At 35.8% G+C, this 26268-nt stretch overlaps 3 protein-coding genes across 7 annotated transcripts in view; 2 read left to right on the top strand and 1 right to left on the bottom strand.

Annotated features, from left to right (window-relative positions):
* The first annotated feature begins 1436 nt into the window (after positions 1-1436).
* Positions 1437-2336, top strand: LOC129786379 (gustatory receptor for bitter taste 66a-like). The gene is made up of 2 exons (XM_055821358.1): positions 1437-2036; positions 2151-2336. The coding sequence occupies exons 1-2, from the start codon at positions 1440-1442 to the stop codon at positions 2310-2312; spliced, it is 759 nt and encodes a 252-aa protein (XP_055677333.1). The 5' UTR covers positions 1437-1439; the 3' UTR covers positions 2313-2336.
* Positions 2337-6279: 3943 nt separating this feature from the next.
* Positions 6280-21950, top strand: LOC129786363 (uncharacterized). 4 transcript variants are annotated; one of them, XM_055821333.1, is made up of 9 exons: positions 6280-6503; positions 9576-9839; positions 10294-10368; positions 10804-11050; positions 18589-18715; positions 18898-18999; positions 19312-20024; positions 20490-20750; positions 20863-21950. In XM_055821333.1, the coding sequence occupies exons 2-9, from the start codon at positions 9705-9707 to the stop codon at positions 21057-21059; spliced, it is 1857 nt and encodes a 618-aa protein (XP_055677308.1). In that variant the 5' UTR covers positions 6280-6503; positions 9576-9704; the 3' UTR covers positions 21060-21950. The 4 variants fall into 4 exon arrangements, with proteins under 4 accessions (XP_055677308.1, XP_055677307.1, XP_055677306.1 ...); XM_055821332.1 differs by having other exon boundaries at positions 6299-6529; XM_055821331.1 differs by having other exon boundaries at positions 6299-6737.
* LOC129786374 (translation initiation factor IF-2-like) overlaps positions 12581-26268 on the bottom strand; it is a 93471-nt gene continuing 79783 nt past the window's right edge. The window contains exons 1-4 of one of the 2 annotated variants that reach the window (XM_055821352.1): positions 15534-15628; positions 14822-14937; positions 13748-14003; positions 12581-13383 (exon numbers count right to left, since the gene is read on the bottom strand). In XM_055821352.1, the coding sequence (XP_055677327.1) occupies positions 12696-13383; positions 13748-14003; positions 14822-14831 (954 nt within the window). In that variant the 5' untranslated portion in view covers positions 14832-14937; positions 15534-15628 and the 3' untranslated portion in view covers positions 12581-12695. Of the gene's footprint in view, positions 13384-13747; positions 14004-14821; positions 14938-15533; positions 15629-26268 lie in introns of those variants that run through there. The other variant, XM_055821353.1, reaches the window with a different exon arrangement.

The raw sequence follows: 26268 nt of genomic DNA, 5'->3' as shown, positions 1-26268 counted from the left end.
TGTCCTCCCGGATGGCTAAAGTTGTGAATGCTGGTTTCCCAATGTACAAAAGTTTACCACAGGTACCAAACTTAAACTACCTATATATCTATGTATATATCAATTTAATTAATTTTATTCTGAAAGCAAAAGCAATGCAAAATCAATAGGCTATCGTTGCCTATTGGATCGTTTGATGCACAAAAACAATTTATATTACAATGAGCTTTTAGACTTACATAATATGCACTATGTATACATATAATGGATAAATTGATATTATATACATATATTATATGAGAGTATATTATAATCTAGAAAGCTTAATCGCTTTATTACTAATTTAATGTGTAAATGCAAGCTCAAACGTGCATGTTGCACATAAAGTTGGTAAAATATAGTATAAATCTAATATATAATACATACTACATTATGAAGTAAAATCGATTTAGGTACAGAATAGTCAACAAATTAATCATCAGGCTCATTTATGCTTAATCTCCAAAGATGCAATATATAGTATTGGCATCCTTCTCAACAACAATTGAATACGAAAATCAGTTGAAAATGAAGGATTATCATTGGAAATAACGATAACAAGTGGTTATAATGTTAGATTCATAATTTAATTAATAATTCCCAGAGATGTAGAATTTTGCTCTGTACTTCATTGCAGTTTTTTTCTTTAATATTTTTCATTGAATTTTATTCAATTTTTTAATTGTTCAAGCAGATGCTATATAGTTTCATGAGGTATAATGAAAAAAGTTTTATGATTGGTTCTCTATTTTTCTCTCTAAGATAATTTTTAATTAGTTTTTTGTATCTCGTAATTTTTCAAGACTTTCGTCTAAAGCTTTGGGATTTTCAATATACTGATTTTTTTTAAGTGGGGTAAAAGTTGTAAAAGAAAAAAAAATTAGTAAGTCTTTAAAAAAGATCTCTGAGAAAAATTATTTGTCTAAAGCTTTAGCAAGAGGCTTTTACCAGATCTTTAGTCTTTTTTTTAAAAGTCCTGTTTAAAACAGGAAGTCTCAAAGGAAAGCAGAACTAATTCTATAGAATGAAGCTCATGACAAAATTCGGTTGTAAAGACAAAGCTCAAAGAAAAACCTAAATTTTTCAAGGAAACCTTTTTCTTTGCACTCTCTGCCTGGAATTTTTGCAATAATTTAGAAGGAATGCTCTGCAAAAAATGATGAGGCATAAAGAAGATAAAAAAAAGTTCCTTTTCCAAGTTAAAATATATAGTTGTAGAGCTTTTATGAGCTTTCAAAAATTTCAAGGAGAAAATTGATTTTTTCCAATTTAAATTCTTTCCAATAAAAAAGCTTTTCCATTGAGCTTTTCCCAATAAAATCGCCCAACTCAATATTTTACAGGTTGTTGTGGATAAATTGCGACGTCGATTCTACATTTACGTGCTGATTATGTCTTTTGGTGGCATAGCTTCGAGTGCCATGAACATTGCAATGGTCAGCAAGACTAACGAGGCAGTGTCGTTCTTCCTGCACGTTTTCTATTGCACCTTCTTCCCCATACTAATTATGACAACCTTTGTGAGCCTCTACTATGGTGGAATGATTTTGGTTATTGAGAAATTCAAACATCTCAATCGACGCCTCGTATTGGTTATTGATCAACTCGATGATGTTGTGGATATCTACGATGATAAGAGGCGCTCGTATAAAATAACAAAGTCCTGCGAATTGTCCGATTCACTGGATGCCTTGTCCATTGAACACGATGAAATCTGTCGCTTTGCTGTGAAGTTCAATGAATTGGGGTCAGTGCAGATTCTGGCATTTATTCTCAATGCATTCCTCAGTATCGTGTCTCAAGCATTCTTCTCCTACGTCAACATTGTCATGTCCATGCGGAGGAATGAGTCCTTCCATGTGAATCTCATTGGCGGAATGGCGTATGCCATTGTCAATGCAATCCTCCTCTTTGTTATTGTCAACGCCACATCTGAGGCAATCAATAGAGCTAAAGCCACGGGTGTTCTTCTGCATAAAGTCGTTGCTGGATGTCTGGATATTCGCCTCGAGCGTAGCGTGAGTACATACTTATATGTCTTTAATATTGCTCCATTAAATGAATTCTGTGTATGTGTACGCTACATTTACCACCTGGCGCCTCCACTTAACTATTCTTCACCGAATTCACAGATTGAGATTTTCTCCATTCAACTGTTAAATCAGAGCCTCGACATAACAGCGTGCAAAATGTTTACACTCAATTTTGGCTTAATTTACTCTGTTGTGGGTGCAGCTACGAGCTATTTGATCATCCTCGTCCAATTCGAAATGATGCGACCATCGAGAAATTAGTGCATCATGTAAAACTGCACACTAATAACCAGGTAACTGCAAATACTGCAAATTATTGATGTAATCAATGTGTAGTCAACGGGAAACAAGCCACATGGGCGAATTTTAACGTTGTCCTGCTGAAGCACTTGCATAAATAAAAATTCCACCTGAAAAATTACATTTTTTTTATTTTAATTTTGTAACTTTTTTTTCAATAAAAAAATAAAGCTTTTTTCAATCGATGAATAATTCAAATCAGAAAGTTTGATACAAACTAAAAACTTTTGAACACTCTTAAGTTCTAAAAAGCACTTTGGGTAAGATATTCTATATCCCAGTTGTGGCTCCCCACGTGAAAGTTCTTGCTATTTTGATTAATATTGCTTTTGTTATAATGCTGTTCTTATTTGTTTTTAAGTGCTGTATACCCCAAAGCATTTGGTTTGTAGAAGAGAATTAATTTATTATTTTTGTTTAAATTGCTCAAAAAGCTTCAAAGAAAATTTTGATTAGACTACAATGTTCAGAAACTAATTAGTTATTTTTTTTTTAAATAAAGAAATAAAGAAATTTATGCAATTAATTGATTTAGTTTTGCATTAAATTTCGAAAGATTAAAATTTACTTATTAAAAGAGCTTTTGTAAATTAATTTAAAAAAATAATTAACTTCTTACACTTTCTCTTAGACGATTTTCCAAACAGTCAGTATGAAATTGATTTAGAATCATCACAGTTGAATCCATCTGCAAATGAAGGATTTAAAGGGCTTAAAGTTGGCAACACTTTAAAGTACAAGTAAAATATTTAAAGCTCATTCACAGCACTACTCTAAGCACTATTTGTATATTTTGAAAGCTCCAAAGCTGTATTCAATTTCAATTAATTTTAAATATAACAAAATGTGAAAGGAGCTGAAAAGTTGATGGAATTCTTGTGAAAAAGTTTAAAAACTCATCCAAAAAACTTTCCTAAATATCCTCTTTACCTGCTTTTGGCTTGCCATTGAAGCGTGAACTACAAAGAAAATTTCCAGGTAATTCAGTATGACAAAGAAAAGCTCTATGGGAACTCTCGTGTAGTTGATGCTTTCGTCCTCGGTCACCAGGGCCAAATAGATGTTGAAAAGCTCGAGAATGATGTTCATGAAACTGTGAGTGATGATTAAAAGGACAGAAAGGGTGAAATACTCATGGAGTTTTGCAATGTATTTCACAACTTTGCCATAGAGAATGGCTATATTGTCAATTTCATCACTAAAATGCAATTGATGTTGGTGGAAAGCGAGTCTTGTGCACCCTTCCCCAACACTTTGGTCCGCACTTTGACTCAGCACGTTGATGGAGGAGAGCTCTTCTGTGATTCTCGATAATTTCCTATTGAGCAACATCAAATAGAAGGCTAGCAGCAACGAGGCGCCATAGAATCCATTGGAGAGAATCACCATGAGGAGTGTGGGAAAAAGTATCACGAGTGAATGGAGGAATGTACTCATGGTGAGGGTGTCCTCGAAATGTGAATTCAAATTGGACCACGTCGCAGTGAGAAGAATCATCCCGAAGAGGATACTTTTCAGTAGAAAGAGAGCCACTAAATTCTTGCACATGGACACCCGGGTGAGTGAGTGCCGTTGTTGCTGATAATTGCGGGCTGTGTCGCTGATGGAAGGCAATTTGTGGGACAATTTCACCATGCCACTGAGGAATTCCACGCTGTCCTCGCGACGACGTCCCATTTGCATGATGGAAATCATCACCAGTACCATGTAACCGGCTGCATATTGCACCATATAGCCCATGCTATTCATATTTGCGGTCGAGGTCGCATTGGGATGGAGCTCCACCATTGTGGATCCCCCAGAGTTCCTGCTTAGGGCACACCAGCTAATCGGGTATACAATGGCAAGTGGTACGTGGAGGACTAACTGCCACAGCCTGGCCCACTGACCAGCTTGGTGCACAGAGAAATTCTCAAAAGTGACACTGATGGGTGCCAGGCCCACAACTTTCGAGACCACATATAGCGAACGGATGGCAAAATTGAAACAAACCACCGACCACATCGTGTTTTACTTCCAAGCACGCGCTTCTTCACTCTTGACACCCAAAGGAATGAATGGTTAGGCCCCACTAGACTTTATCTCATTTATTTAAGAACTCCCAACACCTCACATACATATAATTTTTTTTAACCCGCGTGATTTGGAAGCTCACAGGGTTTTGCACCATGAAATGGCTGTGGTGTACCTACACTTAAATTTTATATGAGAAAAGCTCCCCTAAGAAGTTATTCGCATACACATATCACTGCAATATACCTATACATAGCACGAGAAAAAAAAGCTTAAAAGTTCTATGTATACAAAAGAATTTTCTATTTCCTACAAACTCCCCTAGTACGAGCACAAACCTATTTGTAGGGAAGGAGCATGCAATAAATCTTATAATCTGTTTGTTTTATCGCGCATTATCTGAGATCGATAAAAATTCCTCATGAAAATATTGCTAAATTCCTTCCGCCTTTTTCGTACATCATTCCTTAGAAAATTCTCTTCCCTTGTTTGCCATATATATATAGGCCATCATTACGCATTGGCAGTTGATTTATGGAATTTTCTCGCTTCCAGAATCAAATAAATTATTGAACTCCCGAAATCATGTCGTGGAGTTTTTTTTTTGTTGGATTATATGTGGGGGTGGTGTAGTCAGTAGAAAATCATTATAATGCATTTATGAGGGGATTTATATTTTCAAATATAATAAATTCATTTTAATATATTTAACTACCTATTTATGGGAATGCAAACGTAACTTCAGCACTGGGATTTCGTATTAATTGGAAAATAACATATATAAAATTTTCCATATCAATTTTCATTGAATTTGTCATGTAAAATAAAATAAATTTATAATTTATTTGCCAACGTGGGTGGTGCATAATATTTCCTCAAATTAAGCACAAAAAAAAAAAACGTGAATATAATTTGAGGATTTGATGTTTATTAAAATGCTTAATTTCCATTGTCAAACAATTTGGTAAATTATTCAGTGCACAAATGATTAGATTGGGGGTAAGCGCTCCACTCTGTGTGATAGGAATTAACAAATTAACACAACATATGTAATTTGAAATAATTAGGAAATAGAAAAATTGACGGATAATAGTGTGTGGAAATGTAATTCACTAAAATAACATTTTAGGCATTTCAACATGCACAAGATATAGAGAGGAAACTTTTGACACATTACTAATTGTTATAATGCTACATTATTCACATGGCATTGGGTATTGCCGTGAATTTAAACTCTTTATATTAAATAATATATGTAGTAGGGTGTATAGGGTTGATTTTAAATGTACATAAGTCATTACGTGGTAATGTATTTTGAATGCAATTCATAATAAAATTTGAAATTCCAATTAAAATTGTTGCATATTAACTTCAATTGGATTTTTAGACATCACTGGGACAATAAACATATTAAAATTGCATAATACCTGTGCGCATAATGAAATTGTATTTCAGGCATCATTTACATTTTGAATGATTCCACTGAATGTAGTATTTTCCTTTACTTTTAGAATTAAATTTTTTAGACCTTTATACGAATTTTTGATATCAATTCTGTTATTTTTAAATTTATTCTATAAATTACAAAAAAAAATCAAGTAGAAAAAGATTTAATGCAGATTGAGCAATGCCCAGTGGAGACGCCGGGTTTTATTGGAACTTCCAGTGCACACTATGTATGTATACAGTACCTACAATTTCCTCGTGGGAATTTGCCTACTTTTGGGGTTTTCTTGTCCCGTACTTGAGCCAAAAAAGTTTCCCAAACATCTTTGCGGGAGAGCTGTGTGTGGAGGAGTGTTGTGTGCGAGAAGTGAAAATTTTCATGAAAATCTCCGTTGTAGCTCTTCACACTCCCAACTTCCAAATTGTCACAAATTCCTCATACAAAAACACGATAGTGTGGTGCCTTTTCAGTCTGAGATCCCCTTTGGAGGTGATCGCGTCGCGGTATTTCATTCTACACGTACCTACATATAATTTCTATTTGAATTCCTGTGTATATATATATAGTTTTTGTTCTCACAAATGTATAATAAATATTGCATGGAAAACACAAGAGCATCCAACTTGGGAGTGAAATTTGTGGAAATTGAATTTTCTCAAGTTTAACACAAACAGTGACGGAGTGATTTTATGGTGACGTCACGCGTATAAATAATTAAGTTAATTGATTGTTTCACACAAGTGAAAATTTTCGCTTCAGTGATGTACTATTTGTGAAGCGTAATGTGGGAAAATTCCAGCCCTACATTGCATATGTTGTGTTGTGTAGGGTTTTTGGGGAAAACACAACTTGTGCATCATAATGCTGCGGCATTGTGTGTTGGCTAACACTGAATAAAAAAAAAATAAAATGAAACTTTTAACAAAGTTGTGTAAAATTCTCAAGTAGAATTTATTCAAATTTCACCACAAGGGAGGACCCCAACGTGTATTATTGAAATTTTATATAGAAATTTTCACAATACGATAAAACCCATATTTTGGGGGGGGGTTATAAATAGAAAAGTAATACAGAATTGAGAAAATGTGGTGCTCCATGCTGTATGTGTGTGGGTTGTGCACTATTGCCACTGTACCACGCGGAAACATAAAGTGTGGGAAAAATATTGTTACACTCAAATCCGCGATTCTGCCCGCAACGAAAGCTACCCATTCCAACCAGCAAAAAGTTTTGCTTATACCGCTATTGCATAATAGCATAAACTCACCATCCCCAAAACAAATTCATGTGTGAAAATGTATCTCATGCTGGATGCAATTTTCGCTAAATTTAGGCCAAAAAAGCTATACTATATGGCTCGTGAAAAAAGTCACATGTGTGTGACAGTGCAATTTTATTAGTTGGTTATTCTATTGATTTTCCCGGCGGAACTACCTCAATTTTCGTGTGTGATTCCACGGCATAGGACCGCAATAATATAGCGCGAGCTACAAGCTGGCGGAGGAGAATTTCATTGTGGAACAGAAATAACCACAAATCTATATACATATATGGGAGCATTAATGAATTTAGCTTCACGTTCGTTTGCTGTTAAATTGCCGATGGAAATTTAATATTGTCTGATTCAACAAATTATTTTGGAGTTGGCAGAAAGAAAGCAACAGGTTGATGACTTTATATTGCTAATACTTCATCATGTTGCAAATATTCTGAAGAGAAAAAAAAAGATATCTAAATAGCTTATTTCCCGTAAATTAAGCTCCGAAAAGCTCATTGAAAATTGAGAAGCTTTTAGTGTTGCAAATAATGTGACTACATATTTTATTTCAATTCATTTCATTTGCTAATTAAAAGCTATAGTGTCATGGGAATTCTATATGTGAAAAATCCATTGAAAGAGGATCTTATTTTCCGCATATTTTCATAAAAATGTGCCGGTCATAAAATGATACTCTTGGCATACCAATTAATTAACCACGATTGAGTCCACTCGGGACATAAATCAAAGACATGCCACATAAATCTCAAGAGAGAATTTCCCCTTTTGCACATGAGAGGAAATTTCTTTGGATTTTTGCGAAGGAGTTGGTACGGATGTATGAAAAGTTAGAAAAAGTCTCAGAAGAGGGGTTTTCCTGAAAACTCCAACTATCCACTTTTAGCATGTTTTTCCCTACATATTTTTTTCTGACTGTTGCACATTTCAATGACTTTTGTGTCCCATTCAAATATTTTTTATTCAAATGGTATACCATCTAAATTGAATAATGGGAAATATTACTAGCTTGAATTTCAGAAATTTGAAGAAAAGTTCTGAAAAGAGAAAATTTGATTTTTTATTGTAAAAAAATTGACTTTGTAGGGACTTAATACACGTATTTGGAATTTTGTAATAAATCATGGCATGAATGCTAAAAAGAAGTCTTTAATCCAGATCAAAATCAATATATTATTCATTAAAATTTTAATATGCTAAATACCAAGAATTTTTCTCATTAATAAACATTAAGTAATTTCATTTACATAGGATAATATTTAAATATGCTGCAAGTTTCGTATATTTTATTGATAAAAGAGCTTTAGGGGTAAATTGCTGCAAGATACCATGTATACATAGATATGTAATTGCAAAAGAGAAAATTTTTGAAAGTACATATTTAATTTTGCTGTGAGATTAAACCATCATTTAGGGATTTATTTGCATAGTTGGGTTAGAGGATGTTTGAAACTTACGGTAGAAGAATTTAACTCTTCCAGTGAAGCTTGGAAAGCTTTGAAAGTTTCTACATACATACATAGCAATATTTATCTTTAATCCCTTTATTTTTCTTCCTCCTGCCCAAACAATTTTCATAAATAATCAATCTTTTTCTTTTTTGCTGCTTCTTCTTCGACGGTATCAAACGTTATATCAAAGGAAAGTAAGGAGGATATATTCCAAGCTCACGTCATCATTTCTGCATCAATTGATTTGAAACATCCTCGGGTGTGTGTGTGTCAAGTTTTGCTACACTACATATTTTTTCTATCCTACCAATTTTCCGCCTTTTCCCATCTCTTCAGTGTCCTCGCATATAAGTAGCTTCTTGTGGGTGACCTTTTCACTCTTCCGCACCAACCATCTTTTGTGCTGGTGATACAAACAAACGGATTACGGGAAAGAAAGAAATACGATTTGAAATGAGACGGACACGGATTTAGATTCTATTTGGGAGCTTTTCCTCTAATGCAATTAAAGAGGAAGAGTCAATTTCTGGCAAATTTCTCTCTATTCAACACCTACCACATAATGTACCTACTATTTATCTGTGTACATAGCTGGGCTATTGTTGAATGTTAGGTAAAGGTACCACCTCCCATCTCGCTATAAGGAAGATTAAGGGGTTTTCCTTTCACCTCATATGGGATAATGCAGTATATATACAACTTTTCGATGTTATCTTCAAATTTGAGAAATATTGCCATTGTAACGTTGGATTATACATGAATGCTTTCAGGGTATATTTTCTTTCCCCTTCTTTTTCCTTTTCCTTGTCTGTATTTTACTCTTTTTAATGATTCCACCCACGTGAGTGCTTGAAGCCATGAAAGATCGTCACTTTGGTTTTTCATACCGCATACGAGGTGGCTAAAGGGGTTGGAATTTTCTATGACGCCACTTCTCGGTCAATTAGTTGAACAAGGGGACGAAAAGGACGCTCCTTCAGTGGTTTACTGTCATTGTCACTCTATTACTTTTTTTTCAACTTATACCATCCCCATAGCAATTGAGTTGTGTGGAACTCTCATATACCCATTTGTTGGGTTCACTGAATGTGTGGCGTAGTGGAGTGTAATACGGGAAATTGGATGGATTAATAAAAAAGGAGGCAGAAAAAAGGAAGGTAAAAAAAATGTCTCAGAGACGCGGTCAATCGATGCCGCCCTACATGTATGACGGACACACGGGGAACGAGAGGAATCGCTGTACAGCAGCCCTATGCATGTCCTGGAAGTTCTTCACCTGCCTTCTCTCCCACATAACGCTCGTACGTAGTATTATATAGGATAAAAAAAGAGAGAGAGAGGTCTGTGCCGAGTTGGTTTCTCATGCTCTCTAAAACCTATTCGTTTTTTTTTAGTAGCTACATAGCAATCAAATCAAATATCGAATTCTAACAAATCCAATTATTTTCTTTTCGCATCGGGTATGAATTTAAAAGAGGATGTTATTTTAAAATGATAGTTTTTTTTAACGTAAAAAATATATATCGCTGTATAGCTTTAACCAAGAAACTCATTTCCGTTATATGTATATACATATGTGGCTATCAGACTTGGGAGTCAATTGATTAATTAAGTAGATTGTATATAAAATGTTTGACTTTTGGGAAAACTAAGCTCGCTCTCTGGCACAGACCTCTTTCATACAAGACGTTTTTCAGGGAGATGAATGACCGAGGAAATGATTGCTTTCCACTTTTCCTGGTCTTCCTCTTTCAGGTGACTTTAGTTGTGTCTTATTGTATTCTGGGCGCGTTCACCTTCGAACATCTGGAGGCTGAGAATGAAATTTCGGTGAGTGGTAACCATCCTTCCCATTCTTCTCAACATGAATCTAGAATATCAATAAGTGCGCTATGTGTGTAGGTAGGTAGTGGCATACAGATTTTTCCTGTACATACACACACCTCCTTCTGCACCGCTCTTTTTTTTTCTTGCTGCCCCGCAAAGAGGAAATCACCTACAAAACTATTTGTTCACGGGCGAATGTTTGTCAGCACGAATTCATCTCTTTGGGTGGGCGAGGGAGTTGTGCTGCTCCTCAATGTGTAAATAGAGACGTTCAGAGATGATGATGATAAATACTTGTTGAGAGGATTTATCAATAAACACTCAACCATATGTTAGGGGTTCCATCATACATAGCACCTCTGTACTATATGTGTAACATATCCTATACACAATTCATGTGAGCAACATATTGAGCAATCTCTTGGCGTCCATTTGCAGGTAAAACGGAGTATCATATACATTCGTGGCAATCTGACGGAAGATATCTGGAAGACCACATCCGGAATTGCAGTACTACACCAAGAGAACTGGACCATGACGATGGAGTACAAATTGCTGGAATTTGAAAGAGAACTTCTGGAAGCTATGAAGGAAAAAGGATGGGATGGCAATGAAGATGAAAAGCAAATGCAGTGGACATTTGCTGGAGCTCTCTTCTATTCAATAATCGTTATAACAACAATTGGTCAGTATGTTGGAGCACTTTTGCAAGAGAGTATTCCTTACATCTCTTGAGATAATGTTCATGCTTCCGCTCTGCATTCACACTGACTTTTTGGAGATGGGACGTTACACACATTCAAGAGACAAAATTAAATCCAACTTTCCATTGTACACAAATCTCAGTTCTTATCTGATTCTGTGGCTCCATTCTGTTGTATGTAGTATATAATAAGAGAACATTCTAAACTTTGACTTTCTCATGTATAATACTTTTACATAAAAAAAACTCAGCTAAAATGGTCAAAGGACATTTTAAATGAGGGCGATGAATGATTAAATAGATAAAAAAAATTCCTGCACTCGAAATTCAAGCGAGGTCTCATTTACCTTTTTTTTTGGAGAAACAAAGATTAAATTAGGAAATAATTATGCTTTTATAAGGCAAAAAGATTGAAGAAAAGTACCTATAGCTACATAGAATTGAAAGGAATATAATTACAGTGAAGGCAGAGATTAAATTTTACCCACTTTCCTCTCAAATTTCTTTCGATTTTATCAGTATTTTTTCCCCAAAGCTCCCCTTGTGCTATATATTGAATGAATAAAACCTTTAATTTATTCATTTCCGCTTCCAGTTATTTTTTTAATCACCTGCGTCAAAATATAAATTGCGGTTTTTGTTACCTACAAATATTTTAATATTTTGATTGTTCTGCATTTGATTTGTGGTTTGTACAACACATCATATATACAATGAGCAGTGGATGTTTTGCTTTAAATGATTCGGGTTTTATTGGAAAATTTTTCTTTAATTCATTAAAAAAAATTATTATATACTTTAAAGATTCTTTTCAAGTAGATTTCAAAAAAGGTTTTTCTCAACGTTTTTATCTCGTGAAAAATAAAAAAGTAAAGAATTCTCAGTGAGAAGAACACAACTGTGCAAATTAAATGGCATATAGTATACCTTTAAACATCCCTTTTAGGGTTTCTTCATCCATTTCATTGCCATTCGACTTCTCCTTGAATTCCTGCAAATGCAGCAGAATGGAAAATTGAAGAGACAAAAGATTCACTTTTCCATGGAATAAATTACTTGAGGCAAAGATTTTTTTCCTCACTTATTTCTTGAGAAAATTAAAAGAATCACTTTGCAGTTTCTGCTCGTGGGGAAAAAAAGTGAAATTTCCCCTTAACATGTTTGGATGAATGAAGGAAAAATTGTTAAAGTTTTCCCTTAGCAAGATTCTTTTCACTTCCTCGATATTGAACATTTTTTTTCCTTCTTTCTCAGAGAAAATTTCCAAGTCAATAGATTTTCATTGCTTCTCTTCACGATTATTTTTTTTCCTTCTATGCAAGAGAAGCTTTTCTTTAGTTTGTAATATTCTTATCTTCAAATTAAAATTTCTTATGCACTTTGCTCGTTTTTTTTGCTTAGATTACTCAAGTTACATTATCTCCCTTCATTTTGTAGTAGAAGTTCAATCTTAATTTTTTTTTAATTTGCAAACAAATGGTCGAGCGAAGAAAAAAAACAGAAAAGAGGCAATTTGGTGAAAATGGGTGTATTTCGAAGCATTTGGCAAAAAAGCTTGGAAAATGTTGTACAATGTTGTTTTTTTTTTGGTTGAATGTGAGTATCGACAATTTGGAATCACAGGCACTTAATTCGTGGACTTTTTCTCCACCTTCCTTGTCTGCTCACTGGGCGCACCAGATCGAAAATCATCAAACTGTGGTCTATTGAAGGGTCCACCTCCGAAGCCACCACCAATTCCATTTCCTGGACGGGCGCCAGCAAAACCACCAAATGGTCCATTTCCCAGACCACCTCCTGGTGGGAAGAATCCACCAGCACCAGGGGGAATACCACCACCTGGTCCAAAGCCACCACCAGGTCCAAATCCACCGCCTGGCCCACCGGGGAAACCTCCAACACCACCACCATACCCAAATCCACCGCCATAGCCGCCTGGACGATTGTACGGTGGGGGTCGTCCGATGATGCCAGTAGGGCCGCCTGGCCCAACGAGAATCCCATTGGCAGCACTTCCCTTATTTGGGCCGAAATATCCACCGGGTCCTCCAAAGCCACCACCATAGCCTCCAAATCCAGGGAATCCACCATTTCCACCGCCAGGTCCAAAGCCACCCCCTGGGAAACGATTGGGTGCTGTGCCACTCACGCTATTTGGTCCTCCAGGACCTCCAAAACCACCTCCTGGACCTCCTGGGCCTCCTGGGCCTCCTGGGCCTCCTGGACCACCTTGACCACCGATAAAGCCATTGTAGTTTGGTGGAAATTGCCCTCCTTGAAGCCCAAATCCATTGAAGCGCTGACCTTGTGGATTCCTTTTCGTGCAACACACAAAAAGATATGATGAATGACCAGAATTAAGGAATGGCGTTATCAATCAATCCAATCAAATGTGAAAAACAATGTGATTGAGAGCTATGATGGTACTTGAAGGTGCTTTAAAGTGAAAAGGTTTGATGAATGTGTTTATGTGTGGGTGTGTGTGGATTTAAAGTGCTCCCAAAGTGGGTCAATTGAATGGATATATAGGAAAACTTCCTGTGTGATTTGAAGCTCATATGAGGAATAACAATGGAAAATGAGGAGTCAATTTCCTATTCATCACAGATTGGGGGCAGACACACATATGTACATCGTAATTATGGGGTGAAAACGAGGGAAAACTCTTTGGAAAATTACCCAAATTCATTGTAGAATTCATCCTTTTGGGAATTAGGTGAACCATTAGGTCGTGGTGTAGTTGGCTCTATTCGGTCTTCTTCAATTTGGTATGGGCGTGAATTGGTTGGAACACGAATTCGTGCAGTTCCCCCTTGGTAGTCTGCGCGGTCTATTAGTTCACTATCGACATTTGGATTGCTCTTCGACCACGACCATTTATCGTCCGCGGCATCAATGTGAACCACCGCCAGAAGGAAGATTGCGCAAATTTTTGCTGAATTATAGACAGAAAAAAAATTAACGAGAGTGATTTAATAAGATGACGGGCAAAAATAACGATATATTAATTTGAATAAAATGCATTACAGGAATGTGTCAGATTACATACATAATTTGTATTCACTTAAACGTTTGTTGTGTGAAATATTGAGTGGGTGAAATTCACTAGCCAGTCTTAAGGGGCTGTATTCTGTAGGAGTGAAAATTTCCCATAATAAACTTCCAGAAAAACTTCACGGGAGCTTGATTCTCTAAGAAAAAAATGCACCCGTGATAAACTTCCATAAGATTTTCCCGTTTCTCATAAAGCACAAAAGCCTTCGGGAGTTTATCACGGGAGTTTTTCACTCGTAGGGAATTCATGCCAAAGTTTCTTTTTAAACAAAAATTATGATTTCTTAAGTCAGGCTGAATCCTGCAAAATGTACATATATTTTTTGACAATTTTTACAAATTTCGAGGTTTGAAGACGATCAAGCCTTAAGATTCCTGAAGCTTTTTTAAGAACTGTTTAAAGGACACTTAATGCATTTTCACGAGTTCATTGGGAAACATCACTCAGAAAAATATTTTTTTTTCATGGTTTCCCATCACTTTGTGAAAATTCTTAGAATTTTTTTAAGCACATTTTTTCCTATTTCTCAAGTTTAAGAAAAGGTGCTCTTGATCGTCTGCAGGCAACTAAATTCATAAAAATCATCGATAAATATTGTATATTCAGCACAATTCAGCTTGACCTAAGAAATCTTAAGACTGTCTAACTATAGTGAATTTCACCCAACTGTTTAAGACATTTCTATTGAATAAATTCACCTTTATGCATAATGTGGAGATTTTCTTGCCACTCCTCTAGAATTAATTCCTGTAGAATTATTTTTCTAAAACGTTATTCTCTCACAAGTTCTGAGGACTGTGCACACACCAGTACCCTGGGAGTTAGAGAAAGAATTCACAGAGAATGATATTAGACACATTTCACGGGGATATCGATTCACAGCTCATCAATGCCTATTTATTGTGTAAAATTTATTTTCCTGTGAGAAAAACGCCCACACTTTGCGTCCAATTCAGTGTACTACTTAAATAGTTTACGACTCTATAAACAAATTGTTTTCAATCAATCCTATTAGATTTCCCATCCATTGAGCAGACGCTTCGGAATTTGGTGGTCATCAATCAATTTTGATGCTTTGTTTAATTATCCCATTTCTGTCGATGACGGCTGTCTGCACTCGAAGAGGCATTTTGTATGTATTTCTCACCAATATAATACGGATTTATAATCTCTGTTGAATTCACTACTAAAAGCCCAATGGGCTATGCTAATCCCGGCACCATCTATTTAACACAAAATGCTTATTTTCTCTTTTTCCTCTCCCCCCTTATCCCATGGGCACACACACATATTTTTTTTTCTTTCACTCCTGGCTTTTCTCAAAGCTCACACAATCCGTCGTCATGTTGCGAGAGTTTGAGGAACTATAAAGGATGTGAATTCGAGTGTTAAAGGTAATAAACTTCTCACCCATAAAATAATCACTAAACTTGTGCTTTTATAGTTGATGTTGGCGTGAACTTTGCAGAAATAAAACTGAAGTGGATCCAAAATGAGACCAACATCTTATATATATTTTTCGCATTATAGAGATGTATTTCTTTATTCGCCTATGCGCCCAAATACACATATACAGTAGGAGGAAAGCTCGTCGAAAAAAAAGGGGGAGAGCCTTGATAATTTTCCATATACAAGCAACACATTGGGGCCTTTTTTTCGCATTGTACACCCATGCTACGCCGAGTTATATATCTTTTATTGCTGTTACGTGGATAAAATTTAACACAGACCGAGACATAATACAAGATCAACGCTCTAATACTGCGAAAGCTCTTAAAAGTTGTTGTACACGAGAATTGGTCACAGTCGCAACTTTCGTTTTCTTTGCAAGACAACATATACGAACCCAGCAGCAGAAATACCAGCCGGTGAATTGAACTCTCATGCATACCAGAAATCTGCGCACATGTGTTTCTTTTTTTTTTTTCGTTTGCTTCGGTGTCATACCAACCAATTAAAATTCAGTTCCAGTTCCGAAATCTCTTATGCAGCACCATGCTTTTATTTAATCACTCATTCATAGAAATCATAATCTTCATTCTTGCTGCTTCTTTTATTTTAATATTAATAGAAAAAAAATGAGTAAAATGTTCTCACTTGTGGCTCAGGGGCAAAAGAAACTTTAGAATGTCTTTTTTTGTCGTGGTTATTTTATATTCTTCTCAAAATGAGATTCTTATCATTTTTTTCTCTTATATTGTTCTTCTCTCAAAAATTACCTGGAAATAAAAAGTTTAACCTTTCCTGTATTTATAAAAGAATTTTTTGTATTCTTTTGTAACAGTTTTCTTTCAAAAACTATAAGGTTAAATAAATATTTTGAAATAAGAATAATCTTAGAATTAGTTATTTTAAAACATATTTAAAAGAAAACTTATTTCAGGGCTTTTCTTTACGTTGATTCAATCTTTATTTCTTTGTTTGTACACTTTGTTATACCTATATAAAATTAAATGAAAGAATAATTAATTTGAGGTTATCTAACATTATGCTGATGCTTCGGAAGTCAAAAAAAAAATGATTTTTTTCCGCTGCTTTTAATGTGTGTAATTATAAAAGCAAAATAATCAAAGTTAATCAGCATAAATCATAAAAAAAATTTACCATTTGCGGAAGTTTTAGTTATATCTTCTTTAATTAAAAAAAAAAAACAAGGATGACAAAGTACCGGTTAATGGAAAGGGCATTGCCATTTGAAAGGAAAAGTAAAAAAAAAGGTGAATCATTATGACTTGAACTACATACATGAACTCAGATGGTCAAAATTCCCACACATTAATTCACAACGTTTCGCCAATTGATATTGATAATTGTGTGGTTTTGTGTATGCCACGAGAGTTTATTGTGTGAACTCTGAAGTAAGACGAGACGACCTTCACCCACTTTTCCCAGGGAATTCTTATTGAAAATCGCACTGAAATCGTCAATATATGACGGTGTAATTTGAATAAGAGAAAAAACCTCTCAGCTTTTTCCGCGAATCTGTATTTTTTGTGCTGATTCCTCTTAATTAAAGATAACTCCTCAAATATCTACCTTGATTTCGGGTGCAGAAAGAAGAAGTAGAGAGAGAGAGAGAAAAAATATCCCCAAAGAGAAGAAAATGCTAATAAGTAAAAAGAAAACAGTCTTTGGCAACATCTCTGCGAAGTTAATCATCAATAAATTTTTTTTGTGAATGTTAAATTATTTGCTCAATGAATATTTGATAAATATACAATGAAAATGAATTTGAGAAGAAAATTTATTGATCCATTTTAGTTGGAAAAGAGTGCGTGGTGTGTATACTTTTCATTTTGACGTTGTATACCTGGATTATTTCCTCCAAATTTCATTCAACTTCCTCGACGTGCAAATAATTAATGGGCTGAACAGGTAAATATTCAGTATGAAGAGATAAATAAATAAGCAATTTTGGGAGATTTACATTTACAAATTACCTTGTCTCGCGGAATCACAACGGAATATGTCCATGACAGTGTTGTTAATTTTTTTTGCAACTCATTCTCTGTGAGATCTTTTCACTAAACCTCTACAGAAAATGTAGAGATTTTTTTTCCTATGAACTTTCAATGAATTTTCATTGATAAAGCCATCGTTCTACACAACAAGAAAATCGTAAACAATTTGTGGTTGAGATTTTTCTGCTTTGACACTCTCACATAGCGAAACTATGTGGTTGAGGGGAAATTGGAGTGAAGAGGAAACGAGTTTGAGTCTTTTGAAGTGTTTGGCTCTTTCTCAATATCTCGTTGTTGCGGAGCAATTATCTATTTCTGCGATATATTTTTTTTCATCCGTAGTTTCCGGCGTTGTCTGTCTTATGGTTTCTTCTACACTTTTAATTTAATATATGTACATATGTATGTACTTGCAATTATGTAACAAAATATCTCACTTTAAATTTAATATACATTCATCAAGGGGGAGATGGAAGGGGTCCACGATACGATTGGATTCTCACAGAGTGCTAACACGGGATTTGGAGTCATAGAAATTAGATGAGGTAGATGTTATTGAATGCAAGGTTTATTGTCCGGACTCTGTGGTGCATGAAGTCAACATAGGCTACAATAGATGGGGAATTTCGTTGAAACATCGTCTGAGAAATTAGATGGGCGCTCTCTCTCTCTCTCTGGGCATACGAGACGGGGGACAAATGTGTTGCAAAACTGCAATATATAGCTTGAGAATGAATATACCTATATATACATATGTATGATTATTTTCAATGGGCCACGTTTGTGTTGTAAAGAGAAAGAATGATCATTGATGAGAGAGTGAAGGATTTTTTTGGATGCATGGAAATTCCAGAGGTTACACACGTTCAATCACACGACGCTTTTTTTGTTACTCATGCTGCGCGCCATTCTCACATTGTAGAACAATTTATCTGTCTGCTAACTTTTACAAAATGTAAAACTTATTTTTTTTGGGGGGTATACCCGGTATACCCCTTTTGAAGGATACGGTCATATTGCACCAAAAACCCACATGGGGAAAGTAACGACGATTTTCTACGCTATACTTGGGATTCCACTCATGCTGCTTTGTCTATCAAATATTGGTGATATCATGGCATCGTCCTTCAGGTGAGTATACACAATCTTGAGTGAAGCTCTCTCCCTGAGCTTCATATCTGAACTTGGCATGTATTTCAAAAAAAATTGTAGCAAAGTACATTTCAAGCAAGATTTTTTTCTTCAGCAAGAAATTCCCTTGCAGAGAGAAGTGTATAGCAGGAGAATTAATAATAAATTTGTTAACATTGCAGATTTCTATACTGGCGTGTATGCTGCTTTGTATGCACAAGAGAACCAAAACGTTCCCCATCGAGACGGTTACGTCCTGGCAGAGGAACCATTCGGCAGTCTGGGTATTTTGCAATTTTACTCATGATTGAATTTATGCTCAACCTTTTATTCCAATTTTACCCCCCAAAAGTATATCCAAAGACAGTTTGTATGTGAAATATACTCTTAAAATTTAATATAGTATATACTAGGTAACCTATATCCTTTGACTATCTTTGATGGAGTAGAAAATTTATGGTAATGCTCTTTTTGTTAAATGTAGGTCAAATATTTTCAATGATTTAAAAACCTTTAACAATATTTTTTTTTAATTTTCAAGTTTTTGGTAAAAGGAAATAAAAAAAAATATCACATCGTTATCCTTTTTCCCACAGACGACAATCAATTAGAAAATCTGAGCGAACCATATCACAAAAATCGCGAGATTCTGGTTTTGACCCGGGACTGAGTCATTCATACTCTGACACCGAATTACGCTACAGCACCATTGATCGTGGCAGTGCAAATAGTCGTCAAGGATATGGGGCAAATGTGCGACATCCACGCTTCAATCGCGACAAGGATCGCATACGGGACCGGCATACTGTTGAGCGAGAACGCAATGTGGCACGAGAGTTGGATGATGATGAATTCGGGGAGATACCACCACGTGCCAGTCGCTACAATACAACTGGTAGGATAAATCGTGAACCACCCGCACACCACAGAGGGGAGCAGCCGAGATTTCATGGTGCCCGTGGGCAGTCACTGGATCGAAAGCACAACAAGCGTGATGTGTCGGATGCTGAGACACCGGTGCTGTGCAACAAATATGCAATTGATGACATGGAGAGGGGTCATGCGGAGGTGCCACCTCCGGACACAAGTCGCGGTGGCCATAGGCGACGAATGCGTGAGAGGCAACCCATGGGTGGACCTAGAAGTCAATCAGTGCCACATCCACAGTATAGCAATCGACTTGAACTCCCCGAAATATCTCCACCACCATCGTCGCGGCATAAGCACTTTGCGGATGATTTGGATGACTTCGAGGAGCCTGAGCTGCAGATTCAGGCAATTAGGAAGGCAAAGAGGCGTGACAGAGCTGGTGAGATGTGATAACTATCTTGTGATTATGAGCTTCCATTTTTTTTACCTCGCATCATCTGCATGACTAAATATTATGTATAATTAATTTGTTGCGGCGAATTAAATTGATATATGTATGTGCTGTGGCTTGTGGCAAAAGGAAGAAAGTTCTCACCACCAGAAGCTAGCTGAACATCTCAGTTCATCTTGTAGGTCTGATTTGACCGCTGTGTGACAGAGCAAGTGGTTCATGCCTATTTCTAACGCACATAATGAATGTGAACTGCCGCGGTTAATTAAAATTTGACTGACACAATCGTGCCAAGTTGCTGACAAATTTGTGTGTTAGTTAGTCTATCTATCTTTCGACATTTCTGGCAAAACTAATTTCACACACATTCCTCATGAATAATATGCTTTTTCCTGGAGAAGAGAGTTATACTCGCCACTCAGATTGTTTACTTTAAAATGCACTCCAATGCAGCACCACCATCACCACGAATCATGTCACCAATGGGATTTGCTGTACATCGACAAGCGAGATATGAGGAAGGGGGATCACTGTATGATGACGACTGGGATTCCTATGGGGATATGCCACCACGTTCACGTCCAGTCCCCATTTGGCTATGCGTCTTCCTCGTAATCAGCTACATTATTGCTGGAGCATTCCTCTTCTCTCGCTGGGAACCATGGACATTTCTCGATTCCGCTTACTTCTGTTTCATAACACTCACAACCATTGGTAAGGTCATTCCTCTTTGCATTTAATATCGTGTGAATTTTTTTTTGCGCAAAACTTTCTCCAAATGGCCATCAATTATGTATAAGATACCCCACATTGGTCTCATTCGAAGGTTTTGGCGATTTTGTGCCGGCAACGGGTGTTAAAGCCAATTCGGAAGTGTCAATAGCACTGTGCTCACTTTATTTGCTCTTCGGCATCGCACTTCTGGCCATGAGCTTCAATCTTGTGCAGGAAGAGGTGATATCCAATGTAAAGAGTGTTGCTCGTCGTTTGGGGATACTCAAGGAAGAGGAAATCGATGATTAGACTTCACCCGGAAGGAAATTCGCCACTCTCTCCCTCAATATCTTATTAAATTTTCACACTTACACTCCTACCTCCCTTGAAAAGTTTATACGATAAAAAAACCGGAGATTTATACCCAACATGACCTACATAATGTACTAACATTATACATAATTTTCTTCATTTTCTCATTTTCCTTTTAGTTGTGGTGTGTTCGTTTTTTTTTCTGTTGAAATATGTGAACACGTTCTGTGGAAGATCCCATTTTTTAATGAATTGTTTGATTAAGTAGCGAACCTTTAGACATCAATAAAATTGTCGTAAAATTTTATTAGTAAATCATTTTGAATTTTCAATCATGATCGAAATTCATTGTTCCTGATATTGTTGTTGTACAATGTGCGGAGCACCATGAAGGCAATAATATCATCATGAATGTGAAAATCTCCCTCACATTTACTCCTATAATATTATTCCTATACAATATTACATGTATGTACATATATATTTAATATGATGCAGGAGGGATGTTAGATGATAATAAAGCTTACTTTTTTTATGAGGTCGCACATTAAAATATGCCGATGCAAAAAAAAAAGAAGGAGATCCATGGGAAAAAAAGAGATGGAGGAGGATAAAATTATACATGCAGGATGGGAAAAGTTTTTCATTTTATCGGCGCGAGGATGTGTAAAATATGCGCGTTTTCGTTTAAGTGACGGTTACACCACTTTACGAAAATTTACGATTTGTTTTATTGATTGATTTTATAGCCATTATGTGTTACACTCTTTGCGAATATTATTCATATGCGAAATATGACAGAAATTGGCTATCACAATATTCAGCATTACTTTTCGATGTCATGCAATATTCACGGGGGCATGTAAAATAAAACTGAACATTGTAAAAGGGATTTTATTTCTTTTCACTCAGTTGTGGGGTTGTAAGTATATTCACCAAGAAGGGAGAAAAAAAACCAGAGGGAAATGTACCAAAACACACAGCAATACACCCGAAAATACCATGGAAAGTTTTCCAATTGATGGGATCAGCTTGTTGCAGTAAAAAGATTTTCTCCAAGTGAAAGAAAATTTTCTTATTGTATTTTTTTTTGTATTGGTACGTAAGGAGATATTGTGAATTTTAAATTTTGAAACCTCCACAAAATGTGGCAGGTTTAGTACCTACTTACAGGTTTCAGGTGACAAAGAAAGAATTGGAAAATGTTTCTTCTTCTCTTATTATTCTTCTCTTATTAGTATCAAAAAATAATTCATTGGAGTCAATAACTTTGGATTTTTTTTAATATTCAGGTAAGTATTTTTTTACGTGTTAAGAAAAGTTTGGTATTTAATGAATTATTGTTAGTTAAACGGGTTGTGAGCTTTCAAATTATCTTTACTTTAATGAATTTTTAATGCTAATAAATTTTCTTAATTTTCCACGATTCTAAAGCTTCGTTGCTAATAAATTAAATAACAACGAATAAACCATTGACAATGTGGAATACCAACTTTTGTAAATTCAAACATGAGGTTTTTGGCTGTGGTTTTGGCATACAATTGACTTTGAAAATTCGCTCTCTTGATGCTGTTCTCTATGCTCTTTTTGCACCCTTTCACATTCTATTGATTTTGGGAGATGGTGAGGAAAAATCGGTGTCAGCAAACATGAAACCGTTTTCTCCAAATGCAACGTATTTCGATAGTTCTCAATGATGTCACTCACTCAACACAGCTCTACGATCCTTCAAATGGCTTTCCTCCCCATTTATTTTACCTCCATGCTACCCCGCAATGGGTTGAAATTTTAAACGACAATCGAAGAAAGTACATAATATGCAAAGTATGTATCTTGAAAGCATAAATAGAGCACCCCCACAAGAATCACATGTGGAGTGCATGAGTGAAAAGTCGCTTCAATGTGTACATGGGGCGTCATATTATGTATTGTGTGACAATTCAAAATCACTTAACTCAATCTCATATCGTCCCTTTACGAGTCATCACTACTGCTGATGGGAGGATATTGTTTTATTTTACATTTTACATCATACAATAAATAAATTTTGATACAATATGGGAAAATGTGTGTGTGCGCGAAAATCAACAAGCCCCATTTTCCCCGCATGTTAATTAATATTCCGCCAATAATTATCAAATTGGTAGCAGATGCATCATTAAATCATTCCGCACAAGCCGTCAACGGAATCACCTCGAGGCACGTACTTTCATCATTATGTCCAACAATTATAGATTTATTGCTACCAAAAAGTGACGTCACAACGATGATTTTTTCATTTTCAATTGGCGCAACACTCACATGGCTGGCCGGCCACGGTTATATTGGCTCTCATGGCAGAAATAGATGTGCGCGAGAAGCAGAGAATTCTTTGGCATGGGGCGAAAATGAGAAAATTAATGTTTAGAGGTGAATACGCGTTGAGATTAGTGACGATATCGCCAAAGTTGACGCTATACTGTGAGACGGCATAAGCACCACATGGTGTTGAATGGGGACTGCCAGAGTGAACCAAAATGAAGATGAGGAAAAAAAGATGTGGCACCAAAGACAACAGACATCCAAGAGAAAAAAAAAAGATGTGTCGGAAAATTTCACAACTGGGACGTCGAACCCATATTGTACCTCGCGCGAGGAAGAAAGGGGGGATTTTGATCAAACGATCACTCCCGTGGGAGTGTTTTGCAATAATTTTGTCTGTCGCTTCAAATGTATGGCAAGAAGTTTATCTACTTGCTATATAGCGATTTTTTTTGTTTTCCTGAAATATTCGTCATTGTGAAAATATATATTGTGAAAAGTTTATGATGAATAAAATGGATATTTTGTGGTGGTTTTTCACGATATTTAGAGAACACTGGGGTGGAGTTAGTGGTGCCGAAGCTTTTGGGATTGCTTGAATGAATTTTCTATTGAATTTCATGTCTTTAGATAAAGTTGTAGATGTAGACCAGAAAATATCTCACCTAAACTATTTCTCCTTGCTTAGAAGAACTTGCTTTAATATTCAGACGAGGGAGAAATTATTTAAACCTCTTTCTAACCCTAAATTTAAAAAAATGTTGAAACTTTAAATTATTTCATTTTGTTTCGAAAACTAATTAGGCAAAAATTAACTAACTAAAGGATTTATATGGATTTATTGAATACAATGGGCTCTATTCAGCGAGCAAGAAACTCTTAAATTTCGCTTGAAATCTTGAAATTTCAGTAGAAATTTAAAAAATTTCAAGGGTTTCTTGGTCGCTGAATTGGACCCAAAAAAAAAGAAGATTTTTAAAGGATTCGTTAAAGTCAAGGGGTGTTTATCTGGAGAATATTTTGGGTTTTTTTTCAAGCGGATCAACCGAATATTTCCTAAGATCTGAACATTTGACTTCACATGAACATCTTTTGCTAAAACCGAAAAACACAAAACCGGAAAAAATCCAAAAACGTATTTAGGAATTTTTGGTTTTAATTTAGTATTTTTTGGGTTCAATTTACTACTTTTTTAGGCTTTAATTTTTTTTAATGTCATTCAATCTGCCCTGTTTTGGGACTGAAAACCAAATATTTATCGGCTTGATTTTAGTCTTTTTATTTGCTTTGAATTTACAACTTTTCAGTTTGATTTAAGTGTTTCTATGCTTATATTTAGCATATTTAAACTTAGAATTATAGATATTAGAATTTCCTTGGGGAATCACCCAAATATTAGAGAATAATCCGAATAATTTCATCCATATTAACCCCCTTGGTTAAAGAGTAATTTAATTACATACGCAGATAAATTCTAAAATCAAAGAAAAGTTTCATTTTATATTTCAAAATAAATGTGGAAAGTTCCCTTCTATGTGAGTCCGCATTTGAGAGTCAACAACACATAATTTTGCGGACGTTGAAGAAAAGCGGAATAAAGGATGAGATAGTGATGTGGAAAAAACACAGGCCACGACTCTCGTGTGTGACAATATATTATGGTACTGGATTTAAAGTTTTAAATTTACACTCGTAACCACTCGACAAAGTCAAGATTGATGGACAAGTTTATTGGTGGGTGCATGGGTGTCGATGGGAACGCCTGGTGGTTTTGCCGCCACTCTACGGACTGTGTGGTGTACGACCAAGTTCCAATAACTCAAAAGTGCGTGGTGTGGTGGATAAAGAATGTTTATTTGAAGTCAATTAGATGGACAGTGGTGGTAGAGGAAAAATACGGTCGATGTGAAACTTGCGTAATGGAGACATTTTGTGGATTTTGATATGGGATTTTTGGCCTTAAGAAAATAAATCACTCGGCGTCTCCATCGAATTGTATGTATGTAATACAACCAGCCGCACTGGGGCGAAAAGCGCTCGCTGGCTAGGAGATATCTCAATAAAGCAATGTGTTGTGTATGTGTGTTGTATATTATCGTGTAAATCCGTGCGAGATGTTCTTCGAAAATCCACTTCAAGTGCCTTTTTAGTTGCAGATATGTGTGATGTTTTTCCAACATTTCACTGTCCAATTATTTCACAGGATGCACAGAGGTTCTATGCTGTGGCATCACTGAATGCACAATTTCTTGTCTCATTTCACATCAATATTATGGTACATTTTGTCTTATTACCTTGAGCTATAGGAGAATTTGCCGTATCCTTTTTTGTTGTGTTGCTGCAATGTGGCCTGGGGGTACGACGAAATTAGAATGAGAAATTACTCATATGTGTGGTAATCAATCACCTTGGGAAATTGCAGAACATGATTATATGAAGTCATTTGGCACTTTGTGGACAAAAGTTAATGGGCAAATCGCAAACCTCAACAATTTATTAACATCTCTCCACGTACTGGCTCAATTTACCGGGCTTTTCCACTACATAAGATAATAATTAAATCATTTTATACTCTCAGCGATATAAATAAATGAAGTGTAAATTCATCATGTTCCACCACTCTACTATATCCAAAATCATGAAAATAAACATTTTGTGAATTTTATATCATAAAATGTGTGTGTTGTGTATGTTGCAATTATTCTGCCTTATTTTTTTTTTCCTAAAGCATCACTTTGCCATTTCTCTCACCATGGCACAAGAAAGGATGAATGGTTGATTACACCCGCGAGACCCTTTGTGAACTTTTCTTTGATAGAGTCTTACAATTTTATGGTTCAAATTTATTGTGTTAATTTAGAAAATGAAATAGACATGTGCAGAGTCTATTTATAAATTGATCGTT

Source organism: Lutzomyia longipalpis, chromosome 1 (genome assembly GCF_024334085.1).
Source record: "Lutzomyia longipalpis isolate SR_M1_2022 chromosome 1, ASM2433408v1".
NCBI lineage: Eukaryota > Metazoa > Arthropoda > Insecta > Diptera > Psychodidae > Lutzomyia > Lutzomyia longipalpis.
This window is presented reverse-complemented; position numbering and strand designations above follow the sequence as displayed.

Bases quoted from the DNA above. Each gene is read 5' to 3' on its own strand.
- LOC129786379 (XM_055821358.1), top strand. From the start codon at position 1,440: ATGAACATTGCAATGGTCAGCAAGACTAACGAGGCAGTGTCGTTCTTC. The intron at 2,037-2,150 runs GTGAGTACATAC...CCGAATTCACAG, and splicing joins ATATTCGCCTCGAGCGTAGC to ATTGAGATTTTCTCCATTCA.
- LOC129786363 (XM_055821333.1), top strand. From the start codon at position 9,705: ATGTCTCAGAGACGCGGTCAATCGATGCCGCCCTACATGTATGACGGA. The intron at 9,840-10,293 runs GTACGTAGTATT...TTCCTCTTTCAG, and splicing joins TTCTCTCCCACATAACGCTC to GTGACTTTAGTTGTGTCTTA. The intron at 19,000-19,311 runs GTATTTTGCAAT...TTTTTCCCACAG, and splicing joins GGAACCATTCGGCAGTCTGG to ACGACAATCAATTAGAAAAT.